Here is an 18,117-nt window from a genome sequence, read left to right on the forward strand (position 1 = left end):
AAATTGTAATAATTTGGCCTTTTAAGCCACCAAAAGCTGATGAAAGATCTCAATTGAAAGCATATGATTAATGAAATGTACTAACAGGCTACATAAAAATGCATTTTAGCAGCAAATATTCATAATGAGTATAGACCTTTAGACCAGTCCACCAAAAAGGGGGTATTCTCCAACACCCAACTTAAAGGACACATCATAGAAGTGTCTGATTTAATATTAGTTAAACCAGTTTCAACATCTTAGCCAATGCAGTTGCTCAAAGGCTGTAGGCCACATGGATCACATCATTAAAGGCCGATGCAGCTATTTAGAAGATGTGCAATTACAGCAACTATGTCATGTTTATATTTTAAACTCCTTGTAGCATCACAAATTTGAGTTTTAGCACTCTTATTTTGGATCTGGGAGACAGTTGGCCGTGTTACTAATACTTTTGTACTGTTTTAGATCATAGAAATAACCATAACGCATGATTTATCATTTTATTTTGAAGGGTATTACCGGAAGTTCTACACTAACGGATGCGGACTTGACGCTAATCCGGAAGTAGCACAAACATCGTCGAGAAGCGGGAAACATCAACAACAGCTACGCAGACGAAATGCCACGCAACTACCCACTCTGAGTCCTTGTTGTCAGTCGTCCAAGGGAAAGAAAAATAGTATGAAAGTGTTAATTACAGATAAAACACACACTCGTGACTCAAACCAGTAGTTAACGTTAGCTACAGTTAGGTTTAAGCTAACGTTATCGTAGCTAGTTTTCTTAAACTAGCTAACATTTAGCTAGCAACAGCAATTACTGATAAATAACATTAGCTGATACGCCTGTGTGGAGACATGGGTTAGTTGGTTGGTTAACTGGCGTTGCTAGTAAGCAAAGAAAGGAATATGTTTATGTCAGTTAGTTTCCTGCTTATAAACCTATCTGAACCCAAAGGAAAGGTTTTTATGGGTCGTGTTGTCAGTTGAATCGCCCTTCACTATCGCTTCTCTGTAAAAGCTTACTTATTTTTGTGTGTTTGTTGGTTGTGTTTCTGTGTATCTCTGTGTGTGTGCGCCAGGTGTCATGTTTTCCCGCAGGTGGAGGTTTGGCTGGGACAGGTTCAGTGAGGTGGACCTGTTCACAGACCGCCATGAGACCGATGCAGAGACCCTGTCCCAGGCCATCAGAGCTGCAGCGTCTGAGGAGCCGGACGCAGACAGCGTGCTGTTTGGCCACATGAAAGGCACTGTGGTCGGCCTCAGATATTATACAGGGGTGGTGAGGATCAGTCACATTTATTCCTCTGGAGCACAGATTCACAAAGGAGACAAAACAGAGTTGCAACATACAACCATACTATATAGTGTGCCAGAAAAAAGGATGTCCCAACACATAGTCTGTTAAGGGCAGTATGCCAAAAATACCAGGATGTTCTACTACATCCACTCTGATTTTGCAGTATGCAAGACAGCATGCTTTTCTGGCTAATCTGACCCACAATCCTCTGTGCAGCATGACAGCTTGACAGCTGATTGACAGCTGTCAGAAGTAGTGTTGTCACGATACCAAAATCTTTGTTTCGGTACCGATACCAATATGAATTTCAATACTTTTCGATACTCTTCAGTACTTTCCCTAAGGAAAAGTCCTTTTGGATACAAACCTTTAGAACAATAAATAGTAGAGGTGTAACGATACCAAAAAAATCATGGTTCGGTAAGTACCTCGGTACGGACGTCACGGTTTGGTTGCTCAAATGTTTCACCAAGTTTGTGTCGTCTCACGTTGTCTCCCTTTGCGAGTCAGACTTTCTCTTGTCTTTTTTCATGTGCGCCAGCTGCGAATGTTAATACAGGTGTTGTCATACACACCACTTGCGCAATATGTGCTCCAATAGGAACAAGGAAGGTGTTTGTGTGCACAAATGAATTATATAAATTAATGAATTGAATCAATTTAAAAAGTACCGGTATTTTCCAAATGCAGTATTGTACCGTTTGGAATACTCTAGTACCGCGGTACTATTTTAGTACCGGTATACCGTGCAACACTAGTCAGAAGTCGCAATGAGGAATGGCAGCACTTTCAAGTAACTGATGACCAGTTGAACAGTAGTAATAGGTGTATTAGTTGATTAAGTGAACATGATAATTATAACTATTTCAAACAATAAGACATAACTATAAAAGTGACAGTGACAGAAATGCAGATGTAATTTAGCTGCTGCAAATATAATATGGTAAAATCTACAATCTATGCACTTATAACTTTAAAGTTAAACTACATACATTGCACAGACACTCTAATCTCCAAGGTAATGGATATAAAAGCAAGAGGGTCAAAGTTCAGGGCGTAATGTTATGAGAAAGTAGTATGTCCCAATTGTGCGCATACTGCATGCAATAGCACATACTTTTTAAGAGAGCTGCAGTACCTACTAAAAGTATAAAGAAAAAGTTTGCGACTCAGAACGCACCCATAGTACACATATAGACAGGGAAACTTTAGTTTGTAACTTTTAGTTTAGGATTTTCAATCAGCCAGCGATTAACAACTCAGTCACAAATGTCTTTACAAGTAGGAAAACAAAAAACAAGTCCAGGACTTTAACATTACTCATCAAATAGAATACACATACACAGCGATAGAGTATACTGTTACTCAGACCATTACAGTTCACTATGCCTGAGGTACTTTAGCACAGGGCCCCAAATTCTGTAAAATATTTGAGTCTTATTAGAGAACCTTAACCTTTCTAAGTACAATACATTCATTAGCTCTCTTATCCACACATCATATGTCCTTGCCACACCCATACAAAATGCATTGGCCTGAGTTTCGTACATGTTGGCCAAAGGAAACACACACTCGTGACACCTAGGACAGCAACGAGTAGGTTAGGTTCTCAGTTACTCTCAAAGGCATTAGAGAAACATTCAAATGCACTCTTCCAGCAATCTGTCTTTGGAGCAATATAGCTGATGCACTGTTTTGATTTGTATCAGATTGTGTCTAGAGTAAACTGAACATTTATGCACACTGTTAAGACTCTTCTAAATCTCATTGTCTATCTCTTTACTCAGCTTACTCTCCTAATTCTGCTTAAAGGGCCAGTGTGTAATATTTGGCATGGTTTATTGTCAAATCTGAATCTGAATCTGAATATTCTACCCATTAATATGTTTATACAAGTGTATAATCGCTATAAAATAAAATTCGTTTGGTTTTCGTAGCTTTATAATTATACTTATATATATATATATATATATATATATATATATATATAGCAAGGGCCTTGCTTTAGAGAGGTAGCCATCTTGCGCCGCCATGTATGTACGGCAGACCGAGCGGACAATCCAGCCAGCCAGAGAACGCGTTTCGCGTGTATAAATAAACCAACGAAGACAGCGGGAGGAAGGAAGAAGGAGGAGGAAACAGCCAAGAGTGTTAGTAGTTCGTCGATGGAGAGTAGTGAAAAGTTTTTTTAGTTATAAAGTTTGCGAATGGACCACACTTACCATGCAACAGGAGAGAATGAACCCGAACCGTCATCTGCGAGGAAAAGAAGACGCAACTTCACTCCTTGTGATGCACTCTCTGCGGTGCTTTTCCTCCTGATGATATATCTCCCCAATGATGGTAGCAGAAGCACCGAATCCCATTCTGTGCAGCAAAATGCTGTCAGTCAGTGTGCGGGCTGGAGATTGGTGGAGCAGAGAGGGGAGGGGGTCCCCGCTAGGTATTGTAAACGAGTATGTCTGTATGAAGTGTGTGTGTTACGCTAGAAGAGTCAGAGTTTGGGACGGAGTCTTTTAACCGGGGTGTTACCAGAGTTTTTGGAGTGCTCAAATAAACTGGCCTTTTTCTCGAACGCTACTCTGGTCTCCTGCTTGTGAGGGATTCATTACAATATCATAACATGGTTTAGATTTCTAAATGAACATTTACCTCGTCGCTAGATAGACCTACTGCTGAAAAACTCATGTCTGCGCAAGGCTTTTTGTCCCTACGAGGCCACCGTCATTTACCCGACGGGAGGGGTGAGCGAGTGAGCCCTGCAATCTAAAATTTGACCACTGATGTCACTGTTTTCAACCCATTTTACACACTGGCCCTTTAAGTGTATTTGTGTTGACATCAGACTACCTTTGTATTGTGTGATAAACATAGGGAACTGCCCCCTGACTATGAGGAGTAAAGTACATTGAGCAAGTTCAGTAGTTTGTGTTTTACTCTCTTTACAGGTGAATCGTGGGGAAATGGTTGGTTTAGTGCGACAGCCCCAGAACCCATACGACCGCAATGCAGTGATGGTCGCCAACATTTATGGCAACCAAGTGGGTCACATCAAGCGGGAGCTGGCAGCAGCTATGGCCCACGTCATGGACAACAATTTGGCCAAAGTAGAGGGGTGAGTAGACCGCTAATAGCGTGTCACTGTGTTTCCTGGCTGACATGTTAGATGTCAGAATAATTTTCGGCATCTTAAGGATTGTTATTTTAGAAATCCTGCACTGACACCTAACTAATCTTGAATATAGGCATAAATGGCTGCTTTTGACAGCTTCCCCCCCAAAATATGTGCATTTGATGAGACTATTCATATCATATTTTCATTATTCATTGGTCTGCAGAGAAACTATGAGCTCAGTCCACCGTGACTACACTGGGATAAAAACAGTGTGTGATTTTGTGTTTATATTGTTGTCTAATTGCTTTGTTAGGGTGGTGCACTATGGGACGAATAACGCCTTCAACATGCCAGTGATGCTTTCCTTCTGGGGGAAAGAAGAGAACAAGAAAACAGTGATAGAACGCATGGCACGACACGGTTATAAACTGGCCCCAGGTGCAGTCAGTGTGACAGGTACAAACATTTCACCTGTCTGATCTAACTCGCCTCCTGATGGGAAAACCTGTCACATTTAACAACGTAGTCAGCATTGTTGCATTGAAAGTGTCAGATTTCAGTCAATTACTTTAACTTCACTGTTTATTTTGTGCATGTGATTTTAGGTACATCCCAGAATTCTTATAGTCAAGGAGTTTTTGCAGTACCACCTCAAAAAGGAGTGACCACCCTACTAACTGCAGAGCAGGTAATCTACTTTTACTTATATAGTCAATGTGATATTTAACAGTACAGCATTTTTATTTTTTTATTTAAACCTTTATTTAACCAGGCAAACTGCTTGAGAACAGATGATCTCTTTTACGAGCATGGCCTGACCAAAATGGCAGCATTGAAGAAAAGAAAACACACACAAAGCAGGAAAGCACAGACAAGAAAGAGAAAAAAAGAAAACACCCACAAGGTGGGTACTAAGATCAAGGGGGGGTTATAGGGACGCTGAGGAAGGAAGGTTTTAAAATCATTAATTGAAATGAAGCTCTGAAGCTTCAGAGTTTTTTGAAGTCCGTTCCAGGCTGAGGGAGTAGAGTACATGAATGCCCTCTTCCCAAACTCAGTGCGAGCTCTGGGAACTGAGGCAGATAGACAGTCCTGGGATCGCAAGCTGTAGGATTGTGTGTGAAAGTGAGGTATGTACAGTGGTATGAAGGTAGTAGTCCAATGATTGCTTTATAGATGAGGATGTACCAGTGGAGAAGTCTATGAGCAGACAAGGACAGCCAGCCTACCTTAACATACAGAGTACAGTGATGGGTGTGTGATTTACAGCAAGTAATAAATCTCAGTACACCATGATAAGTAGCATCGAGCATGACCAGTGAAGTGGAACAGGCATTCATATACAATACATCACCATAGTCTAGCAGTGGCAGAAACGTTGCAGCAACAAGCTTCTTTTTAGAGATAAAAGAAAAACACGATTTATTTCGAAAATAGAAGCCCAGCCTTACCTTTAGTTTCTTGACCAAATTTTCAATGTGTGGTTTAAAAGACAAGCTATCGTCTAAAATGAAGCCCAGATATGACATTTACACGGCAGTCTTCTAACAATGTTGTTACACTGAAACAGCAAGAAGTGTCTAGGAAGCTCACATGTTTTGGATATTTCATGTAAAGCAGGTAATCGGGTATCAGTGGCTATATTCGTAAGCACCCCGTTGCATCTTATCTAGCTAGCGGCTTCTTCTCTGAATTAGCAGCAGAGTATGCCAGCTGCTGCTGTCTGGGACCAACCGTAAATATTTAAAACAACATTTAGCCAGCGCAAAATTGATGCGACATAACAGATAAACATCGGCCACTGCTATACGTAAATGTCATCTTTTTGCAGATGGCAGTCAGTAAGGTGAATATTGGCTGATGCAGATATTGAGCCCATAAATCTGTGCATGTGTACATGTCATGATGATACAATTGCAGTTGTATTTCCCTTCTTTCAGCTGAAGAATGCGTTTGACAACCTCTTTGATGACCTGATGGAGAGTAAGGAAGGAGAGAAACAAGAAGCAGAGGTACATGTTTTATCTGTTTATCTGTTTGTGGTCAGCGTTTTGTTTTATTTTGTATTTCTTAGTTGTGTCTTTCTTCCTGTATGTTTTTGGAGAAACTCCTTCTCACCTCTCACCTCTGTGCTGTTGTTTTCTTGCACCCTGAAATAGCTGCTGTTATAGTAGTTGTTGCGTGAATGTGAACATGCAGCTCTTTTTCTCTGCAGTCTGTGGGCACTCCTCTCCTGCTTCACCAGAGGCAGGCGCTGTCCTGGATGTGCGCTCGAGAAAACAAATCTACGCTGCCACCTTTTTGGGAGAAGAGAGGCGAGCTCTACTACAACACTGTCACGTGTTTCTCTGCCAAAGAGATACCAGAGAGAGTTCGTGGGGGAATACTGGCAGATGACATGGGGCTGGTGAGTGACACGCCCTGTTATGTGATGTGATATAAGTGCAGTTGAAAATTATGTTTATGGGTGAATTACAAGTTCATTTATACATTAACTCACGCTGAGATGTTTGGTCAGTTGCTGGTGACTATACAGTAGAGAAAATTGTTTTTAAATTCTCTGTGTGTCTGTGTTGAAAATGAGGCATTTAATGTTTACTTTCAAATCATCCAAGCAGACATGAATCAACAATAAATCCCCCGATTCTGTTTTCCAGGGAAAAACTCTGACGACCATTGCTCTGATTCTCACAAACTTTCACAATGGAAAGCCTTTGCCTGTGGAGAAATGTGTAAGTGAATGTTTTCTTTTCAATCAAGCTGCAGTCTAAATAGGGTTCGGTATCAACTGAATTCAACTGCTACGGAGTACTTATGTTAAATCAATTGGTGCCAAATCTCGGTAACTGAGAGTGCACCTGGGTGAGAATGCCAGCTTTAGACAAGAGGTGGAAGTGCTTCAGTCAGGACACAGAAGAATTGGGAAGCCGGCCGCTCTGTCGGCTTCTCAGCAAGCCAAAACTATGGCTGCAGTGCCGATCTGCTGTGATAGTTCTGGCGTCTGTGCTATTTTCTTTTCTATAAATTATTTTAATAATAGCCTAATATCACTGCTAGACAAGCAGACACACATACACACACAGAAACAGACAGACAGAAACAGAAGATTAGCTCTATGTGTGATTAGAAAAGAGCAGAGGAGCAGAAATGCGTTTCTGTCGACTGCGTCACCCCTGCAGCTTGTTCAAAAATATTATTTTTGTCATAACAGAGAAAGTAACGTAATCCCAGGTGCTGGAACTCATACTGGTGTGAATATGAATGGTACCCAACCCAAAATCTGAGTGACTTGTGTCATTAAATCTTCCTTTACATGTGTGCAGGAGGAGCAGTCTTCACCGATAAAAGCCAAAACGAAACCGAAGATGGCCTCCAAACTGGAAGGTACTCTCAACTTTCAATAAATTACGTTCAGTTATCTCTTTGTGAGTGTGTGTGCAACCAAGAAAAATGAAAAAGAGCACTAAGAGGAGAGATGATGTTTCTTTGTTTCAGGAAGCAGCAGTACAGGCGACAGTGCAGGAGTGAGTGATGCAGCAGCTGGCTCTCAGTGCTCAGACCTGTAAGTGTGATATGATTTTATTTGGCATGCTCAGATAGATCATATTTTTTACTATCTGGTACATAATTTAAGCATGTGTAAAGGTAATGCAATGTACTGCATCTGGACATTATTTCCACACGTTAGTCATACCGTGTGTGCTTTGTGTGGGTCAGTCCTCAGACGGAGGTGATCTGTGCTGATTCGGCAGATGTAGTGGAGATAATGGACAAGCCAGATAAAAGTAAGAATTGATTGTCATCTCCATATATATTTCCTTTTATGTTCATTCACACCGTTTGCTTGTTTTTGTCACCTTTCTTGGATGATGTGGCTTACATAAATTTGTACCTGACCTCTCAACTTACAGGTTCGAGCAAAGGAAAGACGAAAGCTACCAAGCGCAAGCCCAGTAAAGGTACAAGCCCAGTAAACTCTCTTTATTTGTGCGCTACAATATGAGCGTGTTAAAGGATACATGCTTTTGTTATTTGGCTTGCAAAACATCATAATCATTATTCCCCTTTAACTTGATTTTTAATCTGTGTGTTTGCTGTGCAGAGGCCCCAGTATTGCTGGATGATCTGGACTTTGCTGCAGCACTGGGTGGTGGAGCATCAGATACCGGCTTCAGGAAGAAAAAATCTGCCAAAAAGGCCACTCCCACACAGAGTGAGTTTCACATAGTGTATTATTTTGGAGGTGATAAAAAAAAAGAAGTTGCACTGATATTGGAGATATTTGTGTACCTTTTTTGTACGTGCAGGTGTGGAAACAGCAATTCCTGCAAGTGCAGATGACTTATCAGCGAGAACGACTCTCATCATCTGCCCGCTCTCTGTAATCAGCAACTGGCTGGTAGGAATACAGCCTTACACAATTACACACACACACAACAAGACGCTTTCTGTCATTACACTTCATTTATGTAGTCAGACTGATTAGCTTCATGATATGTAGAGGTGTAGCTGACACCACAGTGCCACAAAGAACTGCAAATGAAACATCAACATTTGACCAGTACTGTCAAAAAAGGCTATGTTTATATGCTGTAGGGAAGCGTGCTATGTTGACAGAGATGCCACAGCCAATGCTACCTTTTCATTCCTAAGGTCAGCACGTGTCATGTTTTCTCACTTTGTCCTTTGTGTGTGTACAGGATCAGTTTGAGCAGCATGTGCATTCTGACGTGAAGCTAAATGTGTATCTGTATTACGGCCCGGAGCGCAACAGAAGCAAGACCTTTCTGTCCTCCCAGGATGTGGTGATCACAACCTACAACGTCCTCTCTGCTGACTTTGGGGTGAGTGGAGACAGGTCGCGTGTATATTTGTAGCTCACAACGAAAGCCCTAGACATACACTGCATAACTGTTTACCACGTCCATCCATCCATCCATTCATTTTCAACCGCTTATCCGGGGCTGGGTCAAAGCACCCCAGACGTCCCTCTCCCTAGCAATGGTTTCCAGCTCCTCCTGGGGGACCCCAAGGTGTTCCCAGGCCAGATGAGACATATAATCCCTCCAGCGTGTTCTGGGTCTACCCCGGGGCCTCCTACCAGTGTGAAGTGCCTGGAACACCTCTAACAGGAGGCATCCTGATCAGATGCCAGAATCACCTCAACTGGCCACTTTCAATGTGAAGGAGCAGCAGCTCTACTCTGAACTCTTTCCGGAAGTCCGAGCTCCTCCCCCTTTCGCTAAGGCTGAGCCCAGCCACCCCACAGAGGAAACTTATTTCAGCCGCTTGTATCCGCAATCTCATTCTTTCGGTCACTACCCAGAGCTCATGACCATAGGTGAGGGTTGGGACATAGATGGACGAGTAATTCGAAAGCTTCGCCTTCTGGCTCAGCTCCCTCTTCACCTCAACAGTCCGACACAGCACCCACATCACTGCAGATTCCACATTAAACCGCCGATCCATCTCATGCCATTGATATGGTGGTGCAGAGTGTGCATTTCATTTTATTTATTGAGAAGCAAAATCCTCTTAATGGCAGTAAATAAATGTTTCCTGAACCTGGATTGTATGTTGAATTTGTCGGTATTCCTTTTGACAAATAAGTAGCTTCTCTTTTAATACCAAATGTTCGTCTCCTTTCAGAATAAAAGTCCCCTCCATGGGATCAGTTGGCTGAGGGTCGTGCTGGACGAAGGGCACATTGTAAGAAACCCTAATGCACAGATGAGTAAGGCCGTGCTCGAACTAAAAGCTCAGCGGCGCTGGATTTTGTCAGGTATACCTGCACTTGAACACACACACAGATAATCCGACATATGAAAACACAAACGTGCTTGGGCTGGGCAGTAATTTGTTATTGTTTGTTGTGTCTCCATATAGTCATGTTTCACAATTGATGTCTAAATAAAACAGATTTTTTTTGTACTTTTTTAAAATTTGTTAATATGTTTGTTTGTTTTTTATAAAATATAAAAACATTTTAACTCAATGAAAATATTGTAATGTGTCAATATAATGAGATAATATCACCATAGCATCCTCTATGTGTACTGAAGTACACACAGATACAGTCCCATTATTAGGACAGTCGTCAAAAATTTGTGTGTGCTTCTTCTTCCATACCTCCAGGTACTCCTATCCAGAATGGTGTGAAGGACCTGTGGATGCTGCTGGCCTTCCTGCGCCTGAAGCCCTTCGATGTGAGAGACTGGTGGAATCGAGTGATCCAGAGACCCGTCACTCAGGGAGTCAGGGCTGGCCTGCAGTGAGTGCTCACAGATGGCATTATATTACACTGCTGTAAAGTAGTAATAACTCCAGAGGGCGCTCTTCCAGAGGCTTCCCCCTTTTTTTCTTTTAAAGGTCTTGGGAGTTTTCCCTTTATCCAAATCAAGGGTCTAAAGTCTGAGGCGAGGGATGCACCTATTTTGAAATTCTGAATTATTTTAAAGTAATTAAGCCCTTCATTACACTACCTTTGAATGAGCTTAAATTCAATCATACAAATTAATGAAACAACCTTCAATATAATCTTTCACATGAAGAACAGCTTTCTTCCCTGTTAAAGTTTTTTTTTGAGTTTTAAAACTGCATTTTACAAGCACATGAGAATGTTGTAATTTGCCTTCATCTAATTTTTACTGAACAGAGCTTGATCCGTCATTAATGTAACTCAATGTAGCCTCCATAAGCAGGAAGTTGCGGTGACCAGCTGCTAACAGCTAACGTTAATTAGCTTTCCTGCTAATGTCAACACAGATTAGTTGTTCATAATGCAGCATTATCAGGGAAACAATAGGGTGCATCCTCTGACACGACAATAGTTAGTTTACTGCGTCCCTTTGTCCTGGGGGCATCCCAGGGAAGATCTCTGTTTATCCAAAACATTTTTTCTGTTGTCCCTCGGGATGACGGGACGCCAGCTGCTCCTCGCCATCTCGTTACACAACAGCGAGGCCACAGAGCCCATTTGCCAAACAGTATTCTGTTGTACCTTCTCATTAATTTATGTTTGTATCCGTTAGTCTTGAGCCTGCTTTTTAGCCTGTGGAAAATTGATGTGACACAACAGGGAAACATCGGCCACTGCCGCTGTGGATGTTTTTTGCCTATAGGCCACTGGCAGTCAACAAGGCAAATATCATGTGATACCAGTGTTGACCTGATGAATTGGTGCGCCCCTAACTGAGGGTGTAAAACGCCATAGAGATACCAAAGCCCAGTTAGGCAAATTTATACAGTGTGTAATTGAATTAAATTAATTAAATTGGACTTGACTTGTTCTCTGAAAAAGTAAACCAGTTTCTGGAGATAGTGATTAATTATTTGCCTTTTGTCGTTCTTGGCAGTTAATTAACAAACAGAATTGATTTTATAATCCTCAGTGACAGTGCTGACTGCATACACTTGACTTCTTTCAGGCACTTTTTGTCAATTTAGATGGTAGAAAATCTAATCGGACACAGTAAAAGGAATTAATATTATCAGGCATCGAAGTTGTGACACTTAAATGTCAACCTACAGTTGATTATGTCGGACCAGTTTGCTATTTTAAAGTAACTAAATGTGCTTGCAAGCTATGTTGAGTCCCCAGTGTTGCATCCTGAGTGAGAACTGGATGAAAGTACTTTTAGGATACTCCTGATAATGAGATAACTCAGGCAATACTGTGCACAGGAACCTTCAGACCCTGGTGAAGTGCATCACCCTGCGGCGGACCAAGAACAGTGAGCTGAATGGCCGCCCTCTGGTGTCTCTGCCTGAGAAGACCGTATGTGTGGAGCAGGTCGAGCTGAGCCAGTCAGAGAGAGAGGAGTATGAGCTGGCGCGAAATGAGGGAAGAAACACCATCCGCAGGTACGCGTCAGTGTGTGTGAATAATAAATCAACAACATGAGGCCATTTTTACAGAACACACAGCTTTTGATTGATGTTTTATTAGATGTTAAAGGGACGTTCAGCTTCATACTGTTGCATGTTGCTGTATGTTTTTTAAGTTGTCTTAACTGTACTTGTGTAGATACGTAGCTGAAGGGTCAGTCTTGAGGAATTATGCTGATGTGCTGGCCATCCTGATGAGGCTTCGACAACACTGCTGCCACCCTGACCTGCTAGCAAAAACATCCTCAGACCTGGGTAAGACCTATCATGTGTTATGAGACTGTGTAATAACTGACTAATGTTGAGTGTTAATGTCCACATGTCTGCTGTGAAAAAGGTCTTTTGTATTGCCATAATGTACTGAGAGCATTTCCTCTTCAGCCCTCACAGTCCTGAGAGAAGGTGCTAGAAACATTCCTCAGAGACTTTAGTCCATATTGACATGATAGCATCACACAGTTGCTGCAGATTTGTCAGCTGCACATCCATGATGCGAGTCTTCTGTTCCACCACATCCCAAAGGTGCTCAGTGTAGAGGACAGTGAACTCACTGTCATGTTCAAGAAACTAGTTTGAGATTATCTGAGCTTTGTGACATGGTGCGTTATCCTGCTGGAAGTAGCCATCAGAAGATGGGTACACTGTGGTCATAAAGGGATGGACACGGTCAGCAACAATACTCAGGTAGGCTGTGGTGTTTAAACCATGCTCAGTTGGTACTAAGGGGCCAAAGTGTGCCAAGAAAATATCCCCCACACCATTACACCACCACCAGCAGCCTGAACCGCTGATACAAGGCAGGATGGATCCATGCTTTCATGTTGTTTATGACCCTACCATCTGAATGTCGCAGCAGAAATCCAGACTCATCAGACCAGGCAACGTTTTCCAATCTTCTTGCTTAAGGAAAATTTTTTGTCTCTGTTCATTTTCACATCTAAGTGTGTCAAATATTTTGTGTGTAGGTGCTGCAGCGACACCTGCAGAGCTGCGGGAGCGTCTAATAGAGAAGCTGCGGTTGGTGTTGGCCAGTGGCTCTGACGAGGAGTGCTCTGTGTGTCTGGATTCAGTGCGTCTGCCCGTCATTACACACTGTGCGCACGTTTACTGCCGGCCCTGCATCGCCCAGGTTATCAGCTCTCAGCAGGTACGTGTGCTCCTCTCAGCAGACAGCTATGGTTTGTAATTGAATTGTCACTTGACAGCTAACTAAAAAGGAATGTTTTTACGACTGTGTAATCAATTATTCAGCTGCTAATCAATACTGGTCTGTCTTTTCTCTGTGCTCTCTTTGTGTGTGTGTGTGTCCCTTCATAGGAAACAGCACGCTGTCCTCTCTGTCGAAGTGAGATCAAGACCAGTGAGCTGGTGGAGTTTCCACAGGAGGAAGTGGAGGAGGAGACCAGTGTAAACTCTAAGTGGAGGACAAGCTCCAAGGTACGCTGCACATACTGAAGCTGTTGAATTAACGGGGGGATAAAAATTATAAAAACACTCTAAAGACCACTAAAAAATGCAGAACACTATATTTCAAACCTTAAATGGAGATTTGCTCAGGTTGGACTGTTGCCAGTGTTCTGCTGCTGTGCAAAATCTTTCATTTTAAGTTGCCTACAAATCATTTTAGTCTTCTGTTACATTCAAACCTTCAACATTCTTAGCATTATATGACAAAATATTTGCCATATTTACACAGTGTTACATGTAATTAATGCAGGAAATGATTGACTTTATTTTATTAATTTGGATTTGTTTGTGGTCTATATTGTGCCATCTTTAAAATCACACTTCACAATGGAAGATGAAATGTTCAAGTCTCTCAAAAGGTCTTCTTTAGCAGCGTGACAGTGATGGAAAATGGGCTTGTATGCCGCCATATGAGAACAGTGTTGTTCCTCCTTTTGATGTGTTTTGTTTCTGCAGGTGCAGGCGCTGATGGGAAACCTGCTCAGGCTGAGACATGAAGACAGCAGCATTAAATGTTTGGTCGTCTCGCAGTTCACACGCTTCCTCACCATACTGGAGACTCCACTCAGGTAAAACACAGATTCAAAGTTGATGTGCAGGATTTTTAAAGGTATGAGGCCCTGATCACACAGAAAGCATTTTAGCAGCTGGAGGCGGCTTTTTGTACTTGTTTTTAATGAGAATGAAGCTTTTTGCTCGCTGTTTTTTGCGTTGCTTCTTGCCTCATGTTTCTGCACTTTAGAGTGGAAAAGAGTGGAAAAATGGCCCATGTCATCTCTTTTTTTGTCATCTTTTTGTCTGCTGTGGTGGTCACGACAACAAGTTTACAGTTGGTAAACAATGGAGGAGAAACTGGTGGTAGCGGTTGCTGGATACCGAGAGCTATACGGCCTGACGATAGACAGCAGGTCGAGTCATCCTAAAATATGCCTGGAAACGGCCATCATCGAGGGGAAGCTCCCAGACCAGCTGGTGGTACTCCCCATGATCCACCCTCTTGTTTAGGGTCTCATGTACCCACACAGATCTCTGTTTCCCTGTGCCCAACAAACTGTTTACTGACAGCCTCTCACCCTCAACCAGAGCTACAGCAAGTACCCTCTGCCTGAACATTTGAGGAACTAGATACTAATTACTGGGTGAAAAAAACATTAGATTGATTACATGGGAAAGTTAGTGTATGGAGGTAATGGGATGGCAGTGCAGTGTGCCTCGCATTTTGCAACCTGCAAAATGTTTTCTGTGTGATTGGGGCCTAAGTGGATATTAAAGCTGTAAAGAGCTCTCATTACTGCTTAAATTATTACAACAGCTTCGGTGGATGTTTAGTTTATTGGGTTTCCCATTTATAGCATTTCATAATGACTTTGTGTCTGAAAGTGGAACATATAAACAGATGCATTTGTGGCTGTTTGTTCATGTGGGGCTCCCCAATAACTTCTGTTCACCTCTTTTCTTTTGTTCAAGTCTAGATATTTACACTTGTCGTGGAAGTCTGATGTCTTTCGTGTTATTTATGACTTTTCTTTTGTCCTCTTTCTCTTCACCAGAGAGCATGGGTTCAGTTTTCTGCGTTTGGATGGCACCATGAGCCAGAAGAAGAGGACCCAGGTCATCCAGGAGTTTCAGAGCTCTGCAGCCGACAGCCCCTCCATCATGCTTCTGTCACTCAAAGCCGGAGGGGTGGGGCTTAACTTGACGGCCGCCTCTAGAGTTTTTATCATGGACCCTGTAAGTATTGTGTTTGTCATGAAACATTCACAAATTTAACCACAGTGTAACAGATTGTGCAGGCTTAAGGGATTTTGCAGAAAGTCGCATACAAAAGTTTGTTAGCTGATTAGCTGTATTGCTACATACAGTACGTTGTTACTTTTCATACTTTCCTGTTAACGAAAAATTAAAATGGAAAAGAGGGGGGGCAGAGAAGCAAAGCAGAAGCATTTTTTCATACAGCAAATGCCATATATGGCTTTTGAGTAACTATTATGTTGGCCTTCATCTGCTAGCTAAAGTGGTCACAAGAAAGCCTGCAGATGAAATCAAAAATGGAAAAATAGAGTGAGATGTTAAATGATAAAATGTTTTCAGGAAAAATAATCTGAGCTGCATGTGAACTTGGAATTAACTGTGTGTTTCAGGCCTGGAATCCTGCTACTGAGGACCAGTGTATTGACCGCTGCCACCGTTTGGGACAGACAAGGAAGGTCTTTGTCACCAAGGTCAGAAAACTATTACAAACCATATTTGTGCTGTTGTGTCAGGGTCTGCAGTTTCATGTCTGTGGCAAGGTATTATATCTTTCCTAGCAGATCCATTTTACACTGAAGAAAACTGTTTTTACCGTATGTTGTAGTGATGCACTGGTTAGGGTTTTTGTAAGACCTGCACCAGCCCAGCCTGCAAATTTATCCTTTAATCAACCACTAAAACCTGACCTGCAAACCGTTAACTTTACTCGCTACAGCTGCACAGTTGTCAGGACTGAGTAGTGAGATAAAGACAGTTATAATGCCACAGCTGTTGAAATGTCCTAACCAGCTGTGAGCAATGCTGCACGCCGTTTTGAGCTGAACCTTTTGTCAGAAAGCTCCTCAATTGACAGCTGATTTGAAAGGCTGACATGAGGAATATACAGTACCTCCTCACTTTACTACAAAAACCTGAGAAAGGTGGCAGCTGGCAGGAGGGAGATCACCAGGGAGCAGAAAGTTTCTGGTAAGGTAAATTACCATTTTAACACCCTACCAGCTGTTGACTGTATTGTGTGTCACTAACAGTTTTCTGTTTAAAAAGTGGAAACGTAGGAAGATAGCAAGTATTCACCCATCTTAAGTGGTGATGTCTCTAGTCTGATCTCGAGCACGTAGCTGATAGGTACATGCTTTGTTTACATGACATGACAGAAGTGCAGATTTAGTGTGGACAGAGAGTGTGCTCACTTGCTGTTAGGACACATGTTACGCCTACGTATTCTCAGAGGGAAATATTTTTACCCAACATTATGATCTTTCTGGTCAAATCCGTATAACAAACACCCTGAACGCAGCAGCGCTGACGGTAAAGCTGCTTGCTGTGTGTATTGTAGAGAGGCTGAGGGAGAGGGAGGAAGCGTAGGTGGAAGGTGGACTATTGCACAGTGTTTATGTAAGTTATTAATTTACTCAAAACACTGCTTTATCACTTTATGACCCGCCCGGCTTAAACACGCGATATTTTCTACTAAGGTTACCCGAAACCCGTGGGTTGTGGGTCGACTCGCGCATCACTAGTATGTTGTCACCAAGACAAATGTCCAAGCACCTGCTGTATGAAGTGATTCCTTTATGTGTACATTCTTAGGCGACAAGCTATTTGGATTGTCTAACACATGAGAAACATCACTGGCTGTAATATTTTGCTTGTATCTGTAATTTTATTTTATGTGTCTGATGCTGCAGTTCATTGTCAAAAACTCGGTGGAGGAGAACATGGTGAAGATCCAGAGGCAGAAGCAGGACCTGGTGGAGAAGGCTTTTGGCTCGTCAAACGCTAAAAGGGAAACCTCTCGTATTAATGACATCAAAGCTCTGATGGAGCTGTAGATGTCTGACAATGGGCCTGAATGGACGTGTTAACATGGGAACAACACAAACAATGAAACTGGGTGAGACAGTTGAAGTTAAAGACAGTTCACATCTGAAGGGATTTTTTGCAAATGGTCATATTTCAAAAGAGTTGTGCTTTTATAGCTTATTATTAATGTTCTGAAATTGTTTTATTTCTGCCTCTATTTAACGGTTTTTGCTTTGATACCAATTCAGTTACAGGATGCACCACATGGCAAGATTTCATTTTATGTTCATTTCTGATACAGAGGAGCTGTTTGTGTCGGTCAGAGCTGTACTAATGCTTCAATGTGTCTGATTCAGTCCAAAGTTAAAACCCTGCGATGAAGACCGAGTAGAAATACTCGTCTCTGTAGTAGCAGATTCACTTGTCAATGAGCAAAATTTAACAGTTGTGAAGATTCAGATGTGTTATATGTTGTTTTTTGCCATATCTGGATTCAATAAATGCAGACTACTGGTATTGTACATTTGTTGATACTGTATTTAACCAGACACAGCAGCGTTCACAACTAATGTGTTTTGTTTCAGCCAAAATATAAAATTAAAGGGAAACATCTGTCTACGACACAAGTGTGCATCTGATTAGATCAATTTGTCAATTCTGATAATCAGTGTTTAAAGAGTTTTAAAGGCATTGAATTTCATAGGTTGTAATTGGTGTCAAAGTGTCTTAAATCAATCTTTCAAAAACATTTATTTATTTATTTTTTTAATAACTTACCAAATTCCTCTTGCGATGACATCACGCAGATGGTT

The 18,117-nt window shown here is 41.9% G+C and overlaps 1 protein-coding gene across 2 annotated transcripts; it reads left to right on the forward strand.

Moving 5' to 3' along the window:
• The first annotated feature begins 534 nt into the window (after positions 1 to 534).
• Positions 535 to 17,928, forward strand: hltf (helicase-like transcription factor). Of its 2 annotated transcripts, XM_033614051.2 has the most exons (26): positions 546 to 661; positions 1,064 to 1,263; positions 4,230 to 4,396; positions 4,710 to 4,852; positions 5,002 to 5,084; positions 5,169 to 5,300; positions 6,337 to 6,408; positions 6,612 to 6,803; positions 7,054 to 7,128; positions 7,720 to 7,780; positions 7,892 to 7,958; positions 8,114 to 8,181; positions 8,308 to 8,355; positions 8,499 to 8,609; positions 8,704 to 8,795; positions 9,097 to 9,240; positions 10,046 to 10,178; positions 10,532 to 10,667; positions 12,080 to 12,259; positions 12,423 to 12,538; positions 13,249 to 13,430; positions 13,601 to 13,720; positions 14,207 to 14,319; positions 15,301 to 15,481; positions 15,892 to 15,972; positions 17,191 to 17,928. In XM_033614051.2, the coding sequence occupies exons 2-26, from the start codon at positions 1,069 to 1,071 to the stop codon at positions 17,332 to 17,334; spliced, it is 3,036 nt and encodes a 1,011-aa protein (XP_033469942.1). In that variant the 5' UTR covers positions 546 to 661; positions 1,064 to 1,068; the 3' UTR covers positions 17,335 to 17,928. The 2 variants fall into 2 exon arrangements, with proteins under 2 accessions (XP_033469943.1, XP_033469942.1); XM_033614052.2 differs by lacking the exon at positions 5,169 to 5,300 and having other exon boundaries at positions 535 to 661.
• The last annotated feature ends 189 nt before the right edge of the window (positions 17,929 to 18,117 follow it).

The sequence above is a fragment of the Epinephelus lanceolatus genome, chromosome 15, assembly GCF_041903045.1.
Source record: "Epinephelus lanceolatus isolate andai-2023 chromosome 15, ASM4190304v1, whole genome shotgun sequence".
In the NCBI taxonomy this organism is placed as follows: Eukaryota; Metazoa; Chordata; class Actinopteri; order Perciformes; family Serranidae; genus Epinephelus; species Epinephelus lanceolatus.

What these genes read in the sequence shown, in the direction of transcription:
- hltf (XM_033614051.2), top strand. Translation starts at nt 1,069, where the DNA reads ATGTTTTCCCGCAGGTGGAGGTTTGGCTGGGACAGGTTCAGTGAGGTG. An exon ending in CTTTGCCTGTGGAGAAATGT is followed by an intron (nt 7,129 to 7,719) that starts GTAAGTGAATGT and finishes ACATGTGTGCAG; the next exon opens with GAGGAGCAGTCTTCACCGAT. An exon ending in GAGTTTTTATCATGGACCCT is followed by an intron (nt 15,482 to 15,891) that starts GTAAGTATTGTG and finishes TGTGTGTTTCAG; the next exon opens with GCCTGGAATCCTGCTACTGA.